At 52.3% G+C, this 22,986-nt stretch overlaps 6 protein-coding genes and 2 pseudogenes across 6 annotated transcripts; 3 read left to right on the top strand and 5 right to left on the bottom strand.

Moving 5' to 3' along the window:
* Positions 1 to 1,064: 1,064 nt before the first annotated feature.
* On the bottom strand, positions 1,065 to 2,813 carry SAPIO_CDS0302 (annotated as a pseudogene; the record flags this gene model as incomplete).
* Positions 2,814 to 4,365: 1,552 nt separating this feature from the next.
* Positions 4,366 to 4,763, bottom strand: SAPIO_CDS0301 (uncharacterized protein; the record flags this gene model as incomplete). The annotated part of the gene is made up of 3 exons (XM_016783114.1): positions 4,366 to 4,384; positions 4,466 to 4,509; positions 4,566 to 4,763. The coding sequence occupies 3 exons, from the start codon at positions 4,761 to 4,763 to the stop codon at positions 4,366 to 4,368; spliced, it is 261 nt and encodes an 86-aa protein (XP_016646747.1).
* Positions 4,764 to 6,044: 1,281 nt separating this feature from the next.
* SAPIO_CDS0300 (Uncharacterized protein) lies at positions 6,045 to 7,957 on the bottom strand (the record flags this gene model as incomplete). Its single annotated transcript, XM_016783113.1, has 3 exons — positions 6,045 to 6,342; positions 6,415 to 7,535; positions 7,604 to 7,957. The coding sequence occupies 3 exons, from the start codon at positions 7,955 to 7,957 to the stop codon at positions 6,045 to 6,047; spliced, it is 1,773 nt and encodes a 590-aa protein (XP_016646746.1).
* A 2,351-nt stretch (positions 7,958 to 10,308) lies between these two features.
* Positions 10,309 to 12,649, top strand: SAPIO_CDS0299 (C6 transcription factor; the record flags this gene model as incomplete). The annotated part of the gene is made up of 2 exons (XM_016783112.1): positions 10,309 to 12,331; positions 12,393 to 12,649. The coding sequence occupies 2 exons, from the start codon at positions 10,309 to 10,311 to the stop codon at positions 12,647 to 12,649; spliced, it is 2,280 nt and encodes a 759-aa protein (XP_016646745.1).
* A 762-nt stretch (positions 12,650 to 13,411) lies between these two features.
* Positions 13,412 to 14,532, top strand: SAPIO_CDS0298 (Uncharacterized protein; the record flags this gene model as incomplete). The annotated part of the gene is made up of 3 exons (XM_016783111.1): positions 13,412 to 13,441; positions 13,508 to 13,888; positions 13,972 to 14,532. The coding sequence occupies 3 exons, from the start codon at positions 13,412 to 13,414 to the stop codon at positions 14,530 to 14,532; spliced, it is 972 nt and encodes a 323-aa protein (XP_016646744.1).
* A 647-nt stretch (positions 14,533 to 15,179) lies between these two features.
* Positions 15,180 to 16,157, bottom strand: SAPIO_CDS0297 (annotated as a pseudogene; the record flags this gene model as incomplete).
* A 445-nt stretch (positions 16,158 to 16,602) lies between these two features.
* SAPIO_CDS0296 (Choline dehydrogenase) lies at positions 16,603 to 18,503 on the bottom strand (the record flags this gene model as incomplete). The annotated part of the gene is made up of 2 exons (XM_016783110.1): positions 16,603 to 18,297; positions 18,432 to 18,503. The coding sequence occupies 2 exons, from the start codon at positions 18,501 to 18,503 to the stop codon at positions 16,603 to 16,605; spliced, it is 1,767 nt and encodes a 588-aa protein (XP_016646743.1).
* A 2,720-nt stretch (positions 18,504 to 21,223) lies between these two features.
* Positions 21,224 to 22,686, top strand: SAPIO_CDS0295 (NAD binding oxidoreductase; the record flags this gene model as incomplete). The annotated part of the gene is made up of 5 exons (XM_016783109.1): positions 21,224 to 21,241; positions 21,327 to 21,633; positions 21,701 to 22,265; positions 22,323 to 22,454; positions 22,530 to 22,686. 5 exons carry the CDS (start codon positions 21,224 to 21,226, stop codon positions 22,684 to 22,686), a joined length of 1,179 nt encoding a protein of 392 aa, XP_016646742.1.
* Between the last annotated feature and the right edge of the window lie 300 nt (positions 22,687 to 22,986).

The raw sequence follows: 22,986 nt of genomic DNA, 5'->3' as shown, positions 1-22,986 counted from the left end.
AGATAGCGCAATTTATTCAAGATCGGGTGCGAGGGTCCCAATGGAGAAGGCACGGAGGTAAAAGGGTGGCTCGTGGACCCCACGTCGAGGAAAGCTGTAAAGAGCGGGGGGGTACCTACTTCGTGGTTATGCAAGCAACTGCCTGTCGAGGAAAGACCGGATAGACGGAGAATTTCGCTGTGTGTTACTTGGAGACTGTTGGGGGCGAGATCCGGAACTTGCGCCATTGGTTGTAGCAATCACCAAATCTCAAGGTTACGGCGCAGGTCTGACATGCGTCGTTGCGGGAACTTTGGGGAGGACTCGGACCGCAAAAGGTCCATGGCTATTTTGGTCGCATCTTAGGATGGACATCTTAAGGTCTTGTTTTGAGTCGGTAATTCCTAAGTGGTTGGCGATTATTCTGTTGCCTGGAAACGTGAAATGTCGACACACTTCGTTCGCTCCGAGTAAAGACAGGGAGCGGAGATCAACATGTGAATCGAGTCTCGCTGAAGCTTGCTCCCCTAGCGAAGGAGGTTTCCTCGTTTGCGGCAACTGTCATTCTTGACGTCCACAACTCCTGTCCTAGGAGACGTCCTAGCCGATGGTATCCTCCTGATAGTATGGCTGATATATCCCTAATATAACCTTGCTGGTGCGTGACAGGATTAATGCCATCTTTCAACATTCTGCCGATTCTCGCTTCCGATTGCCGAGAGAAGGTCGAATTGCACGCAGATATGGAATTTGTGAGTAATTATCTAGATTCACCTTCTCCATTCCCAGCGAGAGGATCGCACCAAACCCTCATGTCATGGCCAGATGGCACGGCGTCACTACGGCCTGATATTCAGATTCTCAAGTCGGAGAGATCAATTTTCTGCTACAGGTTCATTCCCGTATTAAGCAGCGCCGCTTTTTTTTTACATCCACATCTACGCCGTGCATGTAGCCCCGGTGAGAGACATAAGATGAATCGGTAGCGATGGTAGATGATGAATATCTATCCTAGACGAGTTTGCTCCGAAGGCCGTAATCTACACATAAACTGGCTGAAAACCCCTTCGCCAGAACAATCCTATTCATGACGGGAGTAAAACTTGAATCGTCTTCGCGATACTAGGAACCCCAGCAGAATTCAAAGCAAACAGCATCCAATATCCAGGCAGCAATTTCCCAGCATCCCCAGGAGTTGAAAGCCGGTAGGTATGGCCGTCCGAAGACCCAGAAAGCGGCACCCTCCGCTGGTCGGTATTCACTCCATGCGTCGTCGACCCGAATCTGACCAGTGAAAACGCGGCGTCCGTATCAGTTTCGACTACCAACTCATCACCGGGAGAGATGACGGTGGATGATACGGAAACAATGTTTGGCCTTTGGGCCCTAGACCCGTCGCTGTTGAAGAGGTAGGGAGGCGACCAGATTTGGGCGTCAAAGTGATTTTCCTTGCATCCTTTCCCACAGAGGCCGCCCCCTCCGCTGAGGACGGTTGCGTCAGGCAAGAGAAGACCGATACTGTGATAAACGCGAGCGACTGCAAGAGACGCCACAATAGTAAAGGAGTTCGTCTGCGGGTCGAAAAGTTCGCAGGGAAGAGCCGCGGTCTCATCTTTGAAGGGTTTCGCGTAGGATTGGCCACCCATGACGATAACCTTGCCATCGGGAAGGACAACGGCATTACCGAAGGAGCGAGCGTACGACATACTCGGTAGCTTGGTGACTTGGGCAGGGCTGTTAGGGTCACCAATCTGAATAACATTGGCGTGGTCTGTCGCATATGAGTCTTCATAACTCGGCGCACCTCCCGCAGTGAAAATCTTTCCTTCAACCGCATCAAACATCGCAGCCATCCCGCACATCGCGTGTTCATCGTCCCCACGCGCGCCAGCATCTGTAACAGACCCGCCGTTATCAACGCCATACCAGTGCATCGCTTTGCTAGGACCGGCTTGAAATATGGTGTTACCCGACCAAGCGAAGAGCCAACCGTGGTTATCAGATCTCCAGACGCCACCTACATCCTCGGTCAACATTGGCGTGACATCGCATCCCGGAAGAGCTGTCCACGAGTTACCGTCCCAGATTTCGCCGTTCTTACCGCCCTTAGGACCACTCCATGAGCCACCAATCGTCCAGGTCCGGCCGTCAGGTAGGAAAGTCTGAGATTGGTAACCACGTCCGATGGTCATATCTGGCAGGCCTGACCACTCGTTGTTCTCAGGGTTGTAGACGCTGGTCTTCTTGTTATCGTTACCGCCCGTGACTAGAATGAGACCGTTGACGTCCATGGAGATCCCGGGACAAAACATGTCGTGTTGCGTGTTTGAAATAGTACGCGGAGTCAAGTCTCTCGTCACAGGGTTCCATTCGATGGTCTCTGTAGAGTCGGCGCCGTCCGGGTAGTCGTCTGGACGGGAAGCAGCCCAGAACACAAAAGTACCATCTTTCGCATGGGCGCCGGCGACTGCGACAATGGGAAAGTCGACCGTAACCTCCCACTGGCCTTGAGTCGCTGGGTTGGGAGGTCTGAAATCATCGGGGTTCAAATTGATATCAGGCGTGTAAATCGACAAATCCGCGATGCTGGCCCATTGATAATCCTGTCCTTGAGCCTCACTATGGACCACTATCTTAATAAATCTGGCGACTTTGCCCGCGAAGAAGCTTGTCTTGGTCGTCTTATCATCGAGGAATGTACCGTATGCCACGGGTTCGCTCCACCTCTCACCGTCATCGCTAAGGAAGATTTCGTGACTGCCGATGTTGCCGTTGTTGGCACCGTCTTGGCGCGGAATGTAGGAGATGCCGTTCACGACATATCGTCGGCCCATGTCAACCTGGATCCAGTGGGGAAAAGGTATTATTTCGGGGTCCCAAGGAGTGTGCCAGATGCTATCGCGATTGTCATCAATTGCATTGTGAACTTCATTTCCGGGCTGTTCCGAGTCCGCGGTGGCCGTCCAACCGTCACGGGGGATCAAACTCGCCCATGGAAAGGGGTCCTGGCCAAGGGCCACAGGGAGGAGAAAGAACGGGAGGCAGAGTGCCACTCGATGCCAAGCTTTGGGAGACATGTCTGGATGGATGGACTGCTCCTATTATTTCGCTCACGACACAGCGAGCGCGGTGAGAGGCTCTTGGTAAGGATGTCGGGACGGCAACCCAAGTATATCAACGGATTGATGAAAAACGAACACCCTCTCCCACCCTGGCTAACAGAGAGGGGTGCCACCCAAGGCACCATCCGGGCGCATGGCTGCCCGCGATCATATCGTGCCGTCGTCCTACACACCTCCGGATATTCGGCCTCGTCTACGAAGTAGAACATGATCAGTTCATCAGAGCCGCAATTTCAGCTATCGGAACCCCCAACCCAGGGCCATTTCACCCGAGCCCGTTAATCTAGACCGCCGCATCTTATTCATAGCAAGCCCAGACCCAGCTCGACCGGGAATCACTCGTCCCTCTCGGTTCGCACTTAATCCTGAGATATGGAACGAGGGCAATTTATTTTCGAATATGTTCATATGACGATAAGCTTTTCCCGTTCGTATTCGAGTGGTTGAAGTAAGCTGCCTAATTAGCCCGAATCGACCCGTCTTTGCTGAGAGATTTTTAACGCGGGCAATGCAACCAACCGAATGTCGAGATATTATTAGGGTACAAGCAGACCGGGTAAAGATGCTATAGAGGGGAAAGAAAATCGCGTTATCAGGTGTCCCTTAAGTGGGCATGGCAATTAGAGCATCCGGGGATGAATCTAGGATAAGGGCGGGACACAGAAGAGGCGAGGAAGGATGATCAACCCCCTGGTATCATGATCCCCTTTCCATTTTCCCTCCGCTTGAGCGGCGAATCGGTGGTATCCCATCCCTGCTTCACTCTGAGGGCAATTGAGGTATACCGCCAAATGCTGGGTTCCGATCTCCGAGTCAATTAATAAAACATGGCCATGAGCCTCGGCATGGCAATCGCAGATTATATGGAAGATTAAAGGACACACGGCAGGGGCCCCTATTTCTTTGCCTACTAGTACTCATTGACTCTGGGCAAGTATTAAAGTATTACACACCTCAACCTAAAGTGTCGAGAAACAGGTATTATACTCAGCTCAGATCGTCATTTTGTTGCATCAGTTGTGCCGAGACTCTGAGAGACTTCATAAACTTATACGGTGATAACTCGACAGTGAGACAACTTGAAAATTGAGGAAACAAATCTGATAAACTAAACGAGTGATTAGCCAACATGCATTCACAAAACTTAAACCGACCACCTTGAGAATTGAAATGTGAAGAAACATGGGATCCAGATCACCAAGCCACCCCCTAAAGTTCGTCGAAAGTTCCGATGCAGCTCTACCGGATCGAGAGTTGACAGAGCTTAGTAGCAAGTGCAGATACTATAGAGGTTGTCAGTAATGAGCCTTCAGGTTCAGGAATAAGAGTCTTTGTTAAGGTTGGAGGAAGAGAATGAGGCTTACTTCTTGCTGTTGCAGTAGCCACCGGTGCCCTTGAGAAGGAAGCACTAGACAAAGAGTATTAGCACAGCTTAAAGCGAAGATTCCATTTTCATCGAGGTACCTTGACCTGGCATCCGGCGTTGCCACCAAGGAAGGCGCAAGTGAAGCCGGCACGAGCTTCAAGCTCGACGTCACGAGCCTCAGCAGCAGGGGTCTGCTCGGTTTCGACAAGAGCTACAAGCTGGGCGATGAGGGAGTCAATCTCGCTGGGGGAGTTGGCGTCGACGCTGGCAACAGAGTCGGTGGCGGGAGCAGCCATGGCAGCCATGGGGCGATAATCGCGGAGGAGACGACGGCCTTAAAGAAGTACATTTTGATGGAGGGTAGGGGTTTTCTTGAGCAGAAAATGAAGCTTGTTTAGGCGAAGGCTGGCGGTGAGCTGATGAGAGTTACTGTTGTTGATGATAATAAGAAGAGAAGTTCTGTCGATAACTTGAAGGTTCGTCTCAGCTCGTTTATACTTGAATCTTCTCTTGCATACGAGCCATCCTCCTTTTCTCTCCGAAGCCAGCCTGCTTTCTGTTGAACCTAGCCAGCTCACGACGCACAGCCAACCTGTTCTCCCTTGAGTCTTGCCATCTCAAGATGTGAGTTCATGATGCACAGCCAATCACGCTCACATCGTCCGCATCGTGGACCTCTACTGCAACGCAAGACATGTCGATATCGTGAGCATCATGCTAGACGCGATCATTTTTAGCATCGGTGAAATGAAGATCCAAAATTTCAACTCTTACAGGCAAGTCCTTCTTAAAGGATAGCTGGCGATCCTTGGCGAGATGTCGTTTCCAGGATCTTTGGAATGGTAATCTCGCTGTATTCTTCATGCAGTCTTTCGAATATTCTTCCGATCTGACAAGTGATCTTTGCCCAATGGCAATGATCGCTGCGGCTCCGTAGATTATTCTCCTCTATATCATGATCTCGATTGTGTCCGCAAATAGACGCGCATAGGCGGACGGGAAGAAGCGTCGGGCCTTCAACGTTCGATTACCCACAGCTTCAGACTTACCACCTTCCATGAGAGTGAGGAGGGGCAGGAGGGGTGACGCAGGGGATGCCCTGGGTGCGTTGTTGTGCTTGGCCCAATCACGTTGTGCGAGCTTGCAGGATGCCATTTGTTCGAAACGACCTTGAACCCTTTGCGGATACTTCGCCACCCCCAGCTATTGACCACACGCTTCACTCAGTCGAGAGTAGCATCATACTTGCGCCAAATATTGAAGGCATATCCACTTCGAATACCCCATCGTCCGTGGGATAGACATCTTGCTCACCGAGCCATATCGGGTACTCCTGCCTGGTGCATCGCCGATGCCGATGCTGCCGAATCGCGGTTGCTTCATAGACACCATCCGGGTATTAAATATTCGGCACAGGTCCCTTGCACTCGCACTCGCACTCGGATTCTGTTACCAGCCTACTTCCGGCCCGTGGCGGCCTTTTCAAATTTCAATGTGATAGAGAAATGATATGCGGCGACGTAAATGAAGAACATGATATTAACTTGTACATGAAAACTGCTCTTATCCGGCTGGCCTCACTTGGTAACATAGAAAGACAAATCTCCCCCTTCCTTCTCCCGTTGCGTGAGTCCGTTGCCCATGAGCCTGAACCGGTTCCTGCTGTTATACTCGAAATGGAAATCTTCCGTCCTGAAACTCTCCAATATCTCCTTGTAGTGCAAGATGCTTCCGGCATACATGGCCGTAACGCGGCCGTCCTTCTTGTTATTCTTGTACCATGACCGGCAGCCGCTGGTCCAGACGGTCTTCTTGAGGAACTCTTGAGAATAAACGTTGTAGTCGTCCGCGGCTCCTGAGTCGACGATAACGGATCTAGAGGGAAAAAAGGGGGGGAAATATTAGTTTTGGGGATCAAAGAGATTAGGCGCATAATTGCTAACTCACTTAATGTCCTCGCTTGCAATCTTCGTGCACCACCTCAGAACCCAATCGGCTGTCCACTCCATAACGGCCAGCAGACTGCCATGTCCAACAGGGCAATTGGGTCCGTTGAAGATGAAGTAGTTCGGAATGTGGGGGGCGCAGATGCCAAAATACGCCTCAGGGGTCTCGCGCCACTGATCCGCCAGGCGAACGCCATCCTTTCCAACCAGCTCCCAGAAAGGCGAAAAGCTCACATCGAAGCCGGTGGCGCAGACGATGATGTCGAAGTCCTCGTGCGATTTGGCTGTCTTGATTCCGGTCTCCGTGATTTCCTCAATTTCGCTGAACTCGATCACGGCGTTCTTCGCCTGCAGGGATTCTAGGTATCCCTCACCGGGGCTGAGACGTCGGCATCCGACTTTCCAGTCAGGGATGAGCTTAGCGCACAACTCGGGGTCGTAGTTGAGGCGTTCTTCCATGCTCTTCTTGAACGCCACGCCGACGGCCAGTTGCTGGGGGCTGTCGTTGAGAAGGGCGTAGAAGAACTGGTTGAAGCCATGCTCGATGTCCTTTCGGAGCTTGAACAGCTCCTCCGGGTGGTCCTTGAACCTCTGCTTTTGTTCCTCGGTGTACTGGAAGTTCTTGCCCTCGGGCGTGAACTCGGCTGCGTAGTTGGCTGAAATCCAGGTCGCGCTGCGGATGTAGTTGGTGATGCTGGCAGCCTTGGGCTGCATCTTGGGTACCATCTGGATGGCGGAGGATCCGTTTCCGATCACGGCGACACGCTTCCCGGTCCAGTCTGTGGTCTCGTCCCAGGAGGCGCTGTGGAGGAGTTTCCCCTTGAAGGAGCGGAGGCCCTTGATCTCGGGCCACTGCCACTTGTTGAGAATTCCGGCGCCGTTGATAAGGATGTCGGCCACGTCATCCTTGACACCGCTGTCGGTCTCGACCTTGATGTTCCACTTGCCCTTGGCGTTGTCCCAGATGGTGGAGACGACCTTGGACTTTAGTTGCACACGCTCGTCGAGGTTGTACTTCTTGGTCGTTCGCTTGATGTAATCCCAGATCTCGGGGCCGGAGGCGTAGAAGGAAGACCAATCAGGGTTAGGCTCGAATGAAAAGGTGTAGATGTGTGCCGGGACCTGAAGATGTTGAGTTAGTTTTATAGAGCCCAGCCGACTGGGTTAAAATTGTGAGGTAGCCAACTTACATCGCATGCCACACCCGGGTATCTGTTCTCGAGCCATGTACCACCGACGTCCGCGTTCTTTTCGTAGATTGTGAGGTCGACATAATCACTCATCTCCAGCTCGTGCCTCCACTTGTATGCCAGCATCAGGCCGGAGAACCCCGCACCGACACAGACGACCCTGAGCTTGCGCTTGGTGAACAGGGGCTCGTCAGTCACCGGTACCCAATTGGCAGAGACATGAGTACCATTGGAAGGCTGAGTGCCGTTAGAGGCTTGAGTGCCATTCGAGGTACCGTTCGTAGCTTGAGTACCACTAGAGGCCTGAGTGCCGTTGGAAGGCTGAGTGCCATTGAGACCTTCAGGGACTGTCATAATGAATTGAGGAGGAGAGAAATTGTGTGTTGTTTTCGTCGGTGATATTAGGAATTTTGTATGTGTTAATCGAGGTGATGGGAACTCTTGAGCGTGCCAGAAACGAAACTGACAATCTGCTCGCCGTTCATCTTCTTCATTTATATGCGTTGCTCATCATCTTGATCTCTCTATTCTTGCACCATGATCCGGATCACCATCCACTCTGGATACTCTAGATACCCGATGCTATCGGATGTCATAATGGAGCTGTCAGCCTTAACCGAGGGTGTTTGACATCATCAGCTTCGTCCTTTTCCCCAAGCGGGCTGAGTTTTGCTTGTCCTGGGGAACGTGGTGTGGTGGGCACTGAGCCCACAAGTGGCAACACACCATAGCCATAGCCGTCCGTACCCCATACAGCATCCACCTTGGGCCTTACGTCAACGCTTCTTGTTGGTAGTTGTCTGCCTCCCTGAAATGTGGGGTCTTTCATCCTCGCGTGGTTCTTCACGTAGCGTGTAGTCGGTGTGCCTATGTCGTGTACCTACGTCTAACCAATCCTATGGATGCCTTCACAAACACTCGTACAGGAAGATTAGACAACAAAGCTTAACCACCCCCCGCGTAACTCCCGCGTGATCCTGTCGGTACCCCAGACGGGGATTGGATCTCCCAATTTTTTTGGGTGTTCATTCCCCGCAAAAAAAAATCGGTACTATTTCCTCGATCGGGATAAGGCTGCTCCAATATTATAGTTTAAGCGTGGAGTTGGCTTTGGTGGCTTTGGTCTAACCACACTGGGTAGTGTCTTACCCGGATTTCGGATCGGATACTGCTTGTAATCTGGAGAGCCGGTCGGGCCGACGAAGCTTCATCCAATCAGTCGAGGGGGTTTTCCGGATTTCAGGAAATGAACGAGACGCTAAAGGCAAGATAAGCCTCTAGGTCGACCATTGCGTGGCCTTTTGAAGGGAGGTACTTGTGCAGTGCGAGTCGCACCCGGCCTGGCCAAATCGAGGGTCACTTCTGGCATCTGAGCATTCGATAATAGCAACCGTCATTTAATCGTTGACACTTCGTGATGATCGTAGCCGCCATTGAAGGCTGTCTTCAACTGGGTCCGGATTCAGTTCCTTTCTCTTCCGCGGATCATCGAGCAACATCTCCGCTGTTCACACGACAGTATAGACCAGCTGCTGAATAGAAACCACAAATTCTGTATTGAAATAACGGTCGAGTTATGTCTTCGCGAAGGCTTATTCGGCGGGGGTGACTGGTCTCAACTGTATTGGGGAACACGTCTTCCTCCCAACCGAAACGAGGTTCGGTGTCCGAAGAGAACATCCACCTGGTTGACAAGATGGGTGGTTCATCCGTTTTAGCATCGAAGGATCATTGGAAAGTGAGGAGTTGGCGAATACTTGTATTATTGCTGTGGCTATTATCCCGCCACTGCAACGCAACCCATCCATCTCTTTGCGTCTACGCACAAATTTCGGAACATTTAGACAGGATCACTTCCGCTCTCATCCGTGCTTCACAAGTTTATAGCCGGACAGGCCTCTCATCCCGGAGGGAGTATCTGTATGGAGAGAGTCCCCTGGTGAACAAAACAACTGTCGTAGCGAGACGCGCCCTGTTGTTCGTAGCTTTTTGTGAGTCGACGAGCCTTAAGTCGAGAGCGTTACTTGTTTAGGGAAGGCTACATTTGTATCCTCATTGTTCTTCTCTTCGGTATCACAATGCTCGTCACTAGATTGAGGAGAGACAGCTGATAACGCCTGGGGGGCAGACCAATTGATTCCGGTTCAGGGGGATAGAGCGACACTGGAGCTTAGCTACAGTGGTACCCCAGCGCATGGACGCCCGCTGTAATGTGGCGAATTGGCCATCCAGCGCTGATCGAATTTGATTTGATTACCCAATTCGGGGTTCAAATCGAATCAGATCCACCGAAGCAGCCCCTATTTGCCCCCACATTTTAGAGGCTGCCAACTGGTCGGTAGTGGACCTGTGGGCAGGAATGATATACGCCAGGCATACACAGTTGCCCCCATTTGCTGACGCTTTCACTAGTTCATGTTTAGTTTAGTTTAACTCTTCAGGGCTCTTAGCCCCAAGCTGCAAGTGGACAAACTTGGAAAGACCTCGACTGCTTAACCCAGACGTCCCAAGACAGCTTAGAGCCCCAGACCCTTCTCCCTGGTTTTCCTACCCTCTTCCCCAGAACTTTAGATCTTCCCCGCATCCGAGTTGAAACCCACCGCCACCCCCGGCCATCCTTTAACGCCCTCTTTCCCATGTTTCCGTTCCTCAACCAGGTCCATCTTCCTCTCCATCCATAAACCTCTTTCCCTAATCACAGTGTAATGCCACCAAAACGAGTCAGAGACGTCGAGCGTCAGCGCTGCGCCCGCGCCTGCGGCAACTGCAAACGCCGCAAAGAGCGCTGTAACGGCGTGCAGCCGTGCCGACGTTGCATAGAAAGAGGGGTCCAGAGGGACTGCAAGATTACGCCCCCACTTTACTCGAGAGATACAGTGCCGAGGCCAGCGGCAGCGGCATTTCCCAGAGGCAGCAGCACAGGCCCAATTGAAGATGTCCGTCGAAACGTCCGGGTTCGTGATGATGGGTTCCGGAACACGACTATCAGATCCCACTCCTTTTCCTCGTCTTCGTCGCGGCTGCTACATGAGAGGGGATTAGTATACCATCCGATCAACGCATTCTCCGACTCCGGTTCCGTTGCCGGGTCTTCGTTGACGTCATCATCGTCAGCCTCGGCCTCGGAAGCGGTCAGGGATGCGCGAGGCCGACACATCGTCGTGGGAGTTGCTGCTGCCAACAACATGGGACTATTGCAAAAGATATGCAACATCGCCCGCGCCGGTCTGGGACCCTGCTCCCTTGTGGATGCCTTGGATTCCCCTCAAGCGAACAACTTGGTCGAGAATTCCAGGGCCGGTCTAAGTCTCGTGCAGACGGCGATGAACCCGCCCCCGAAGCCGAGCCCGGAGAGTGCGAGATATTTATTGGAGTGGTACCGGCTCTCGACGAATTGTATCTTCGACATCTTCGAACGCGCAGAGTTGGACGAGGGCTTGGCGCTATGGCTCGAGTGTCCACCCGAGGAGCACGACACGAGGAATGCCGCCTACTACCTCATCCTGGCCATCGGAGCCCAGTCTTGCACGGATAACAAGGACGAGCTCGCGGAGACGTACTTCAACTACGGCCGATGCGTGACGCTAGCTCTGACCGAGGACCCGAGCATATCCACAATCCAGTGTCATCTACTCATCACAATGTACCTTTTATCCAGGACACGAACGAACAGCGCCTTCATGCATCTGGGGCTTGTGGTCCGCGCCGCCTACGCCCTGGGCATCCACAGCCGCGAGATCTCTTCACTCTATCCCACCAGCGAATACAAGACCCGGGAACGTTTATGGAAAGCCATCCGCGTCCTCGACCTCTTCCTGAGCATAACGCTAGGTCGGCCGGCGTCGACTTCCGAGACGCGCGACACGACCTCGCAGGAGAACTACTCGGCATCGAATGATCTCTGCCTGATTTTCGAAAAAATCTTGACGTGGATCTACGGCCAAAGTATGATTTGTCCTACGTCCTGTAAGCGTATAAGCGACCTCCATCGCGGCTGGGCATCGCGTTTCGTCAACGGTCTTGAGACGGATAGCATATCACCCGGTGATCACATCGAAACGCGCGTGGGGAAAATGCCCAATATCGGCCTCATACACTTGAAAGAGGCATATTACTGGACCATCATGCTGCTCACGCAACCGTTCCTGGTCAAGCTGGTATCCTCGCACACGTCTCAGACCACAACGTCTCAAACGGGGAAACCGGGTAGCAACAGCAGCAGCAGCGCCCTCGAAGGAGATCTCTACCCCTCGCCACCTCAACCGAGCGTCGTGTTTGCCGAAGCGTGCGTGGACTCTGCCATCCGCACCGTTGAACTTCTCCAAATATTCCTCACCAAGGGAAACATACCGAGGCGGTTACCGTTCGTCATCAACTCGGTGTTTGTGTCGGCGCTGACGTTGAGCCTGGCACTCTTCGGCGACCTGGATCGCTACTTTCCCGTGGGGCGAAGTTTGGAGAAGGCGAAGGAAATCCTTCGATGTTTCAGCCATCATGACACGACGACGGAGAAGCTTCTCTTGATAGTGGATAGGCTTCAGAATGCGTGCAATACCTACATCGAGGCGCGTGACTTTCGCCAAATGGAGGGCCGGCTGTATATTATGAGGGACCTTTTTGGAAGTTCTGTTTTTGATTCGTTCAACCGTCTTGGTTCTTTCGGTGGGAATCAATCGGACATTCAGGGGCTTTTAACCACGGCTTATCAATTGAGTACCCATCCAAGAGGTACGTCTATAGATCTAGCTTTCGCAACAGGAAAGACGACAGACGCTAACGGCCATCTAAGCAGCCTTGGAAGAACCAGTACTAGAAGAAATAGTAGAAGACATAGCCAATAATGAAGACAACGAGGATAGCTACGATATTAATGATGCGTTGCAGGCAGGACAGAGAGAACTCAGTTCAGATCCGAACTGGGACAGATCCCTCTCGCTTGATGTTGATGATTCTCTTTTGCGCATGTTTTGGCACGGTCATGATTTGGAGAGCCTGATGCAAGCGGAGGGACTTTGTTCGGAAGATTTGAACATGTTGGGATTCTAGTTTTAACGACGAGATGTGTATGTTTGGCTGATGGATGAAGATTGGCATCCAGACCACGGCCTCTATGTTCTTCATGGAGCAGCCCGTTGGATACTGAGCTTCAGATTGTAGGATTTGGGGATAATTTACTGATATTATATAGTCATTTGTATCTATCAATGAGGATCATGAGCTCATGACGGATGTGCGAGTTCTCATTATCCTGGTACATTGTTACCCGGTACAACACCCTCAGTCTCAGACCCGTTCGTGATCGAGGTAGCATCTTGAGGATTGCGTGGCATGATAGGTGACTGTGTTTACTGAATATCACTGTCTTCTCATTCAACAATATCATTAAGTAAAAGATCTTTTTCTACTGGACTGTGATGACCAAGGCCGGATCGCAACATCGGGTATCGGATGCTAGTCTGAGACGACTTGACGCTAAACCCCAGACCAGCCGAAGGTGTCCCCGCAAATCCCGGTTGGCTTCCGATGGATCTACCGAGGTGAATGAGCCCCTGTCAATCCGGGGTAAGATGGTAATCTACGGATTTGATGGCTTTGTGAGATCGTCGAGAAAGCACGCTGAAGTGTCTATATAATCGCCCTCGACGATCTTGAGGTGACATGTGTCTCTTCTTTTGAGCAATCAAACTCGAAGCCCATCTAAACCCTCCTCATCCGACGGAGCTTGGTCCCATATTATTCTATCGTATTTCGGCCCTAAAACGAACCTGAAATTCTCGACGATCGCCTTCTTGTCTACCTACAGCCATAATGGGTTCCTACGCCGAGTCCTGGTTAAAGGTAAGTTGCCCACTATCGATAAAGATATAAAGACGGTTCCCAAACTAACGTGTTTCGGTTCCAAAGGTTGAAGAAAGCCTAGGCGGTGCTCGGCCAGTGCTCAAAGGCAACGCCGAGGAGATGCGAGCCCAATTCGGCGGTCTAGTCTCGGCGCTCGCACCGCAGTATCCACCGCACTCCGGAACCACCGAATCGAACGACGGCGTCATCGGGGATGTCAAATATCGCATCTACACGTCCAAGGCCGCCGACTCCGATGCTCCAAGGCCCTTGGGTATCTATTACCATCCTGGCGGCTTCGTCATTGGCGTGTCCGAGGCGGACGACTTTCTCTGCCGCACCATTGCGGAGAGGACGGGGGCTATTATTGTTTGCTCGCAGTATCGGCTGTCGCCAGAGCATAAGGCGCCGGCTCATCTTCAGGATGCAGTGCGTGCGTTCGAATATGTGAGTTGGAGACCTGTCCCGTTTCGAAAGTCCACAAGATGGACGAATTCACGGGAACTAAATTTTGATGTTTTGAAATTCAGTTCTACCAAAATGCCGACAAGGTCGGGGGCGATGCCAACAAGATGTTCACCGTCGGCATCTCAGCTGGCGCAGGACTCTCCCTTGCCGTCGCGAGACAAGTTGTGCTTGGTAAAACCTCCGCCGACAAGAGCGCCATCAAGGGCGTCGTGTCCTTCTGCCCATACACCCTCCACCCAGACAACGTCTCCGAATCCTACAAGGCCACTTACACGTCATACACTGAAAATAAAGAAAACGTACCCATCATAGAAGCAGCGACAATGCATCGGTTCCTGGAGTATGCCGCCCTCGAGCCCAGCGACGATGATTACTTCGTGGCGCTGAACCAGCACGATCACAAGTCGTTCCCGCCCACGTATATCGCGACGTGCGAGAAGGATCCGCTCCGAGATGATGGGCGGGTCATGGTGGAGTCGCTGAAGGCATCTGGTGTGCCTGTTAGGACGGATCACTATGCCGGACTACCTCATTGCTTTTGGGTGTTCCCGTCACTGCCGGAGTCACAAGTCTTTCTGGAGAATGCGATAGACGCAGTAAAGTGGGTGATAAGCCAGGTTTAACTCTTGCCTTTACTTCCCGTTTTACCATTTCAATTCTAGTTCGGATAGCGTTTTGGGATGTGTATACCCAACCCTTGTAGGCGGTACAAGTCGGAAGTGGCACAACTTTGAAATAGTTCAATTGTGAAGGAATGATCGTAATGGCTTCGTAGGACGTCGGAGGCTTGATGGTCAATGGGAATCTGCATCGTACAGCGTCACAGGCCAAGGGGACAGAAGTAATGTGAAAAGATAAGTGTGATATTGAAAAAAGATAAATAAAGATCACCGAAAGTCGAATGCATGCGCACCGCCTTCTTACCGCAAGCAAAACTGCCTAGCTACCTAAGTCCTCCTTCTTCCACCGTCGCGGGAACCCTTATGGCCATATCCGTGTGTAAGTGAGGTTGAGTCTGTGACTTCCCTGGCTTTTCCGTGGCTGCGGCCTTTCCATGTGGCTCCTCGAGATGCCGACTGCACTATGCACCAACACACTGCTTACGGTCAAGTGTCGCAGGGCGCAGGGTTTGAAGCACCTTTTTCTGCCAGATAATAGCTCATCCGGACGTAGTCAAGCCCTGCGTCCCCGAAGACGAAACTGACGCCCGAACCGACGCTTGCCATTCATCCGTTCCGCAATGAAATGTAACAAGACCAAGCTTTGTGCCTCAGTTAACTGACGCCCACGCAGTGACCGCCAATCTTTGCATATCTTGAACGGTGAAAAGAATGTCCCCTTGCCCTGGACCCTGTTGGCAGTCGAGAAGGGCGTCGAATTCGAGTCGCAGAGGACGAGGACCATCACTAGCCACCATATGCGACGCCGGATTCAGCCGAGCTGGATCGGTCTCAGTAATACCAGGAGCCATTTGGATCTCAACCCATTGATCTAGGTATGGGTAAACAGCACTGGGAGCAGCGGCAGCCCGTGTCATGGTCGCTCCGGTTCGATGATATGGCCGCTCTCTCCATTTCTCCACCCGAATCAGCCTCAGGTGTCGATAGAGCTTCGCAAGGAGCACAATTTTAGCCTCGTGGTTAGACGCAAGGAACCACCATCTCATTTTCAGGCGTAGTCCGTTCAATGGCAGGGCGTGTCCAACCTCTATTACCAGCGTCGGCCAACTGTTGCGTTCTACCCGTGATTCTGTCATCCGAGTGGAATCTCCCTGCACACTACCAGATGCACCAGGGCGTTTCGAATGGAATGTTTGACTGCCAGAACCGATCCATTCGTCTCGGGTGATATTCATGCCCCGGAGCTGGTCTACCACCGAATCATCTAGATAACTATGGATCCGCTCGTGCTGGCCTGTTGGGATTGTGACCATGAGAAGCTTGTGATCGGCCAAGTAGAAGAGACGGAATCCGGGCATTTCCCGCCTGTCTCTCGACTTCTCAATCCTGCCATAATCTTGAGAGCTGACTTGTTTGAAAACAATGCAATCAGCTTCGAGTTCTTCGTAGGCGCGATGAAACAGATCCCGAACACTTTTGTATGGGATGGCTGTTTCCAAGATCTTCGTAGCGAGGCCGCCGATGGAAGAAGGACTTGCAGTTCCTTTACTTGACGCCGATGCCGGCTTCGATGGTTGAGGATGTCGGCGAGATGACCCTGGGCGGTGGGCATGATTGGAGCCGATCATGATTGCAGATGTTGGAACCGAGCCTGATGGTGTTGTCAGAGGAAAGGATGGAAGAGAGGGAAAGGCGAATTTGACAGTCTTTATATAGTTAGTGTTTTCCCATGTTGAATCGTCACGGTAACATGTATTTTTGAGTTTCTAACGGGAAGGTTCGATGCAAAGTGTTTATCGATTAATAATAACGAACCTAAAAGGAAGGCGTACTCGAGCCGAGTCTAATTGTCGCTGTCGCGAGATCAATTGTGCGGGAGTTGCGACCCAAGGTCGTGACCCAGTTAGCTTTGGCCTGTCTCTCTTACATCGTCAGTCGTCACTACCCTCAGCCGCCCTGAAGGAGGGACTTGGCTTCCTCATCTAATGCAAATCAATAAAAAAGACTTCAATAAAATACCAAGGTTAATCCAAAATCACTTCCAACTTATCTCTATGTCTCATGTACGAAAAATTATTTCGCATCCTTGATGATCATCTCCGCCGCAATCTCTGCAATACCATACGCGGCCGTCTGAATATGCGCCGACATCACGGTCGGAATAATACTACAATCCACCACCCTCAGGTTCGCCGTCCCATGCACAACCAATCTCTCACTCACCACCCCACCGTCCTTTCTCGGCAACATCGCGCACGTTCCAACAGGGTGATAAAAGCTCAGCGTAGCATCCCTCGCAAAAGCCCTCCACTCCTCCTCCGACTGCACATCCTCGCCCGGCTCGAACTCCTTATCCCACGTATCGACCATGGGCGCCGTGTTGGCGATCTTGCGCGAGAACTTAGCCGCCACGATGATGGCCTGCACGTCGTGCTCGTTGGACAAGTAGCGCGGGTCGATGATCGGCTTGCCGTGCGGGTCGGCCGGGTTGATGTGCACGCTGCCGCGGGCCATGGGATGCATCACCGACGAGAAAAGCGTGATGAAGCTGCCGCCCGGGTAAGGCTTGACGCCAATGTAGTTGGCTTCGAGGATGATTTCGATCTGCGGCACGGTGGGGTCGGAGAGGAGCTCGATCTTTTTCTTGTCGATGGTCGTGGGCTTCTTGCCGGCGGCCGTTTTGGCGGCGGCGATGAGAGCGGCTTCGTCTGTTTTGTTGAGGATTTGACCCCAATTGAGGAATGCGTAGGTGGATGTGGTGTAATCGAGCCAGCCCGGCTGTCCGGCGAGCCAGAGGTCGACCTGCTCTGCGACGAAATCGCTCCCGGAATCGTAGATCATGGGATCGAAGCTGTCGAACCCTTCCTTGAGCCTGTACGTATTGGAAGTTCGGATGTGGTCTTGGTAATTCTCTCCGACGCCTGGTAGGTCGACGAGAGTTTCGATCCCAGCGGCCTTGAGGACTTCGGGTTGGCCGATGCCAGAATTCTCGAGCAGGCCTGGGCTCTGGACCGAGCCAGCCGAGAGGATAACTTCCTTCTTGGCCTTAATTTTCGTGCCATCATCGAGGGTGACGCCAACGGCTTGCAGATGGCCCTTGCACTTCTTCTTGGCAAAGTCGACCTTGGCGACTTGAGTATTCGTCAAAACCTCCAGGTTGTCGCCGGCCAAGGGAAGATAGCTGTTGGCAACGTACGATCGCGTATATCGCCTGGTATCGATGTTCGTCGGCTGGTACGACACGCCAATCGGGTTACCACTCAGCGACCGCTCATTCGTCTCCACGCCAACTGCGTTCATCGTCGGCTTCCACGACTCAACGCAGCTCGGCAACTTGCGATTGAACGTAGTCCGAATCGGGCCCGAATCGCCATGGAGGTCAACATCACTGCCAGTAAAGTTCTCCGACTTGACCATGGCCTCAATCATGACGTCCCAATTCCAGCCTTTGTTCCCAAGCTCCTCCCATGCGTTGTACTCGGCAACCGCCGAACGATCATAGCAGAGGTAATTGATGGCGGACGAGCCGCCGAGGACGTGGCCGCGGTTGACCTCGATCTGGCGCCCGCCCAGGTTCTCTTGAGGAGTAGTCGTGAAGTTCCAGTCGTAGCCCGAACCTAGGGCAGAGCCTCGCATGCCGGGGGCGTTGATGCGGATGTCGTCGAGGGCGGACGACCCGGCCTCAATGATGAGGATCTCGGCGGAGGGGAGTCCGAGACTTAGGCGGGTGGCGAGAGCGAGGCCCGCTGTTCCGCCACCGACGATGACCTAGTTACTCAGGTTAGCCAGATCTATATGGCCCCGCGCCAGAGAGGGGATGATGGTTTTGGGCGGAAAGAGGGGGCTTTCCGAATGTGCTTCCCCACCACCTCATCACGGGGAATTGGACTTGATACACCTACATAGTCATAGCTATTCTTCACCATCGCGGCTGCGACAATGGTCGATCCCAATATTATCGCCAAAAGCTTCATCGTGTCGAACAGGCCCCCGATTTTCGATAGGAAACTGCCAAATAAAACTCCGTTCCAAAATCGGCCTTAAATATAAAGTCCGGAAGAACTCAAGATCAATTTCTGTTCCCTCAACATTTGACACCAGTGGAGGACAAAAAAGCAAACGATTTGAGACACTCAATCGAGACCATGCAAGCCACGCGTGGCCTTTTTAATAGCAATCACAGCTCGCATTTGGTTCGGGACAAGGGTGCCACGAACAGCTCGACAACGAGCTGCGCTCCCGTCGATTCGAGGGGCCCCAGTTAAGCATCGATTGGCTCCCTTCATCGAGCCGGAAGCGAGTAATCTCCATGGGGACGGGGGTGTGCGTGGCAGGACAAGAATCGCGACTGATTCGTGCAACTTCGTGCCGTGGCGTGTTTTTCGAGATCTTTTTTTCTTCTTTTCTTTCTTGCAGAAACATCCGAGCAAATGGGCCGATAGAATTCGAAGAATGACAACTTCTCGACGCGCATTGTAATTAGCAGATGCACCGTCAGATTTCATCAATATACGCCTGATTTGCTGGAAATTGCCTCGTTTGCGGAGCGGATGCGCTCTCCTCATTACCCGAATGGCCCACTGGTTCGCTCTGTTTACGCCAGAAATGTGAGAATCTTGGTACTTGTTGAACGACGCGCGCATTCTCAGAAAGGCATGAGTGTAACTCATTACCTCCCTGTCCCATGCCGTTGCTAAGGCGTGAATGTCACTGGAGCGTCCAGAGCCGTTGGACCCGTCTGATCACCCGTCAAAGAAAGGCACCTGTTCTCGCGATGTCTTTGGACAGTGGAACGGGACCTGCAGTCGGGTCGACAGGGATCTTCTCGCCGGCACATTGGGCGAGGTTCCCCGTGCCGAAAAGCCACAGCGCCCACTTGCCGAGAGTTTAAAGCAAGTATCGTTTCCGTGTCTTATACCCTTCTCGATACCACTCCTAGCGTCCCGCTTTCCGTCACGGTAATTTAAATCCTTACCATGGCTGAAGATGTTGCACCGCAGTTATTATTGCAGATAAATTGCCACTTCATAGTTCCCCTCTCTCGATGTCTGTGGCACTGTAACCTTCTGGAGCTTCCTTGTTCCCGAGCTCGTATTTGTTGATTATTCTGATGTCTATGCTGACTCTGCTGACAGACTGGATGTTGGAGAGAAATGGTCGATACCACTTCGCATCCAGAATTTCCTTGGCAGTCACAACAATTGCCTTACGAAGTAACAAGTGGCGGGCTTGCCCCGCCTACGGCTGCTGTTTTTCTTGCTTTTGATACTGGATCTGGAAGTAAACTGCCTTATCTGACGCATTTGCCTGCCCGTTGTGGTAAGATGCGAAGGCGATCAGCGTTCGTCGAGTGTTCTCCACCGTGAAGCGTGACAGCTGAATCCATTGTCCTTTTGGTCAGCTCTGGCATACACCCACCTGAGAAAAAGCAATCAGCAGCGTACTCGCGCGAACTGCCATGTGCGAGCTCCTATTGGGGGCAGGATTGTCATTTACCCAAACCGGCGGTTCGGAGAGTGAGGATGAGCGTGAGAGTGAGGACTTAGTTGCTGTAAACCCACGGGGTGCCAAAGAACATCGTCTTCGTATTTAAACACGTCTGTGAATGCTAGTCCATGGAGATACTTCGGGGCCAGCCGGATTTTGTATGCAGTCGTAAGTCTTCCCACAGAGTAACTTTGTGTTATACTTTTTACCATTGCGAACCACCCCGGAACTATCAGCAGCTATTCTCCATACACTTCCACAATCGGCACTAAGACAAGCCCACCTTATCCACCCTCCAAGCATGATCTAGGCCCAGTTTTCATCGATCGCAGCTACTTGAGATCATCCATCATTGCCGGCACCGGCATCCTGTCTGAGGCGCCCAGGGAGCACTTCGAAAGAAAGAAAAGCCGAAAATGGCCACTGATTGGCCCTCGAGGGCTAAGGTTGTTCCTCTAGCGGTAATCTCTAGGCAGCAGCTCCAAGTGGCAGGGGGAATGTTTCAGGCGAGTTGCCCTGGAGCAGGTTCACGAGGGCAAGTGGCAAGTTGATGCATCTAAGATCGAACGGAGCTACATAGTCCACTCCCGTTCCCAAGCCCTCTAGGTCCCGAGTCCCGACATGTTGAGACCTCCAGCGCGGGACTCACCCGAGCCGCAGCCACCATATGGAATCATCTGCCGATCGCTCCTCCGTTGCCTTCTCTCCTCAGAGGTCTAGGCCTTCAAAAGATCAGCACGTGACTGAGGTTGAATCTTGATGAGATGTTACTGATGACATAATTCTGTTCGCTCCGATACTTTCAGATGTTACTTCGAACGTTTGCTTTCCATGTCGCCGATGATTTCATATTGACGTCATGCTCCCGTACAGAGTAGCTTGGAACATCCAAAACTTCTCCAATCGCTCCTTCCCGCGAAAGCATCACCAGGTGCAACGCAGCTAAAGTAGGATCATAGAGTTTCTCTCATGTCGGTGTAGCCCGGATAATCCGAGGCGTGTCTCAAGGTGGTCCAGAAGTATGCAATTTCATTCCTGATGTGACAGTGATGTCTTCCCCACCAATGTATCCCCGTTCAAAGTTGATTTAGGGAGCTGGACCCTCCTGGCAAAATGGACTCGTTCCACAGTTTCTTGACCACCCTGAAGATTAGAGACCGCCCAAGGTTGCATCGTAACTCCCGTCACGAAATATAGGCTGGCCAAGATGGCAATGGCACTCCAGGTGAGACCCTTCGCTGATAGCATCCCATAGAATTGTGGATGGCGAGCTGTGCCACAAGTGCCGCTCACTCACATAAAACTTTCAGATCTCCACGCTCATCCAGGAATGGCTGGAATCGAGGCCGGCCATAAAAGCCGGCGCCGAAAAGAACCCCAACGCGGTCCGCTTCGGCATTATCTCGACGGCAGCGATCAATCCCATCGCGATTATCCGCCCCGTTGAGACTCACCCCGACGCCGTCATCAAAGCTATCGCCTCCCGTAATCTCGCGAAGGCGCAGGCGGTTGCGAAAAAGTATAATATCAAGAAGGCATACGGATCTTATGACGAGCTACTCGCCGACCCAGATATCGATGCCGTCTATATATCTCTTCCCAATGGGATGCACGGTGGTAGGTCAAAAACAGCTGCTCTTCGTAGTCTTGTGCTGTCGAAACCCCCTAGCTGACTAGACTTCAGAATGGGCCAAGAAGGCGTTCGCCGCAGGCAAGCACGCCCTAATCGAAAAACCCATTTCCGCAAACGGCGACGAGGCCATCTCCGTCTTCGAATCCGCGAAAGAGCACAACTGCATCGCCATGGAAGCCTTCCACTGGCGCTTCCACCCGGCTGCTCACGTCGTCAAATCGATCGTCCAAAGCGGCCGATACGGCCGCGTGCTGACGACGTACGCGCGCATGACCACGCCCGCTGGTACAATTCCCAAGTCCGACATTCGCTGGAACTGGGACCTCGGCGGTGGCAGTTTGATGGACATGACGTACGTCGTGTCGGCGACGCGGTTCTTCCTCGGCGTCGGGGCCCCTGCAAAAGTTGAGCATGCCAAGGCGCGTCCGATGAAGGAGGATGCGCGCGTTGATGAGGCTATGGAGGCGAGTTTGGTGTTCGAGACGGATACTGGGCCGGTGCGCAGTGTGATCAAGACGGACATGAATCAGGCGTATGCTGCGCACATTCTCCCCAAGGTGTGGGAGTTGCCGTCCATTCGGCTCGAGCTTGAGCATGCCACCATCTATTTCTACAAGTGAGTTTCGACATTGTCGCCGTGTCAAAACAGAGGACTTTTATTGACTTTCCCCAGTTTCGTAATGCCTCACGTTTACCACTATATCCAAATCACGGATAAGCGCACCGGCCAGAAGAGTACGCAGAAACACTACTCCTTTGGGCCACTCTGGGGACCTAGATCCGAGCCTTGGTGGAGCACCTACAGGTATGTAGACTGGAAGCAGCGCGCAGCACAAAATCCACAGACGATGCGAGAAATATAACTAACCCGCATGGTCAGATACCAATTGGAAGCCTTCGTCGATAAGGTCGCCGGACTGCATCCCGTCCACTGGATTGAGCCAGCTGATAGTATCTCTCAAATGCGGACATTGGACGCTATATACGACGAGTCAGGACTTATGAAGAGATCGAACACATCCGGGAAGAAAATCTAATTACTGCTATATATGTGGTTCTCATCATGAAATTCGCGGTGTCTCGGTAAACGAGGGGGAATGAGGCTGCTGACGGATATCAACCTCGATGTCATGAACAAAGTTATGATCAGAAGCCAGCATCTATATGGGACGGAAACGAATGCTCTTAGCTTCAGACTGAGCCTAATGATGCCAAATAATCTTGCTTTTCGTATGACGCATTTCCTTAATTATCATGCTGTACCTATCCAGAGCTGCCATTGAACAAGAAAAAGGGAACCATGCTCCCACCCAGGCAGAGAAGCACGTGACTAAATA

The sequence above is a fragment of the Scedosporium apiospermum genome (genome assembly GCF_000732125.1).
Source record: "Scedosporium apiospermum strain IHEM 14462 chromosome Unknown SEQ_SAPIO_0011, whole genome shotgun sequence".
Classification (NCBI taxonomy): Eukaryota; Fungi; Ascomycota; class Sordariomycetes; order Microascales; family Microascaceae; genus Scedosporium; species Scedosporium apiospermum.
The sequence above is the reverse complement of the archived record's forward strand: the minus strand, read 5'-3'. Positions and strand labels throughout refer to the sequence as shown.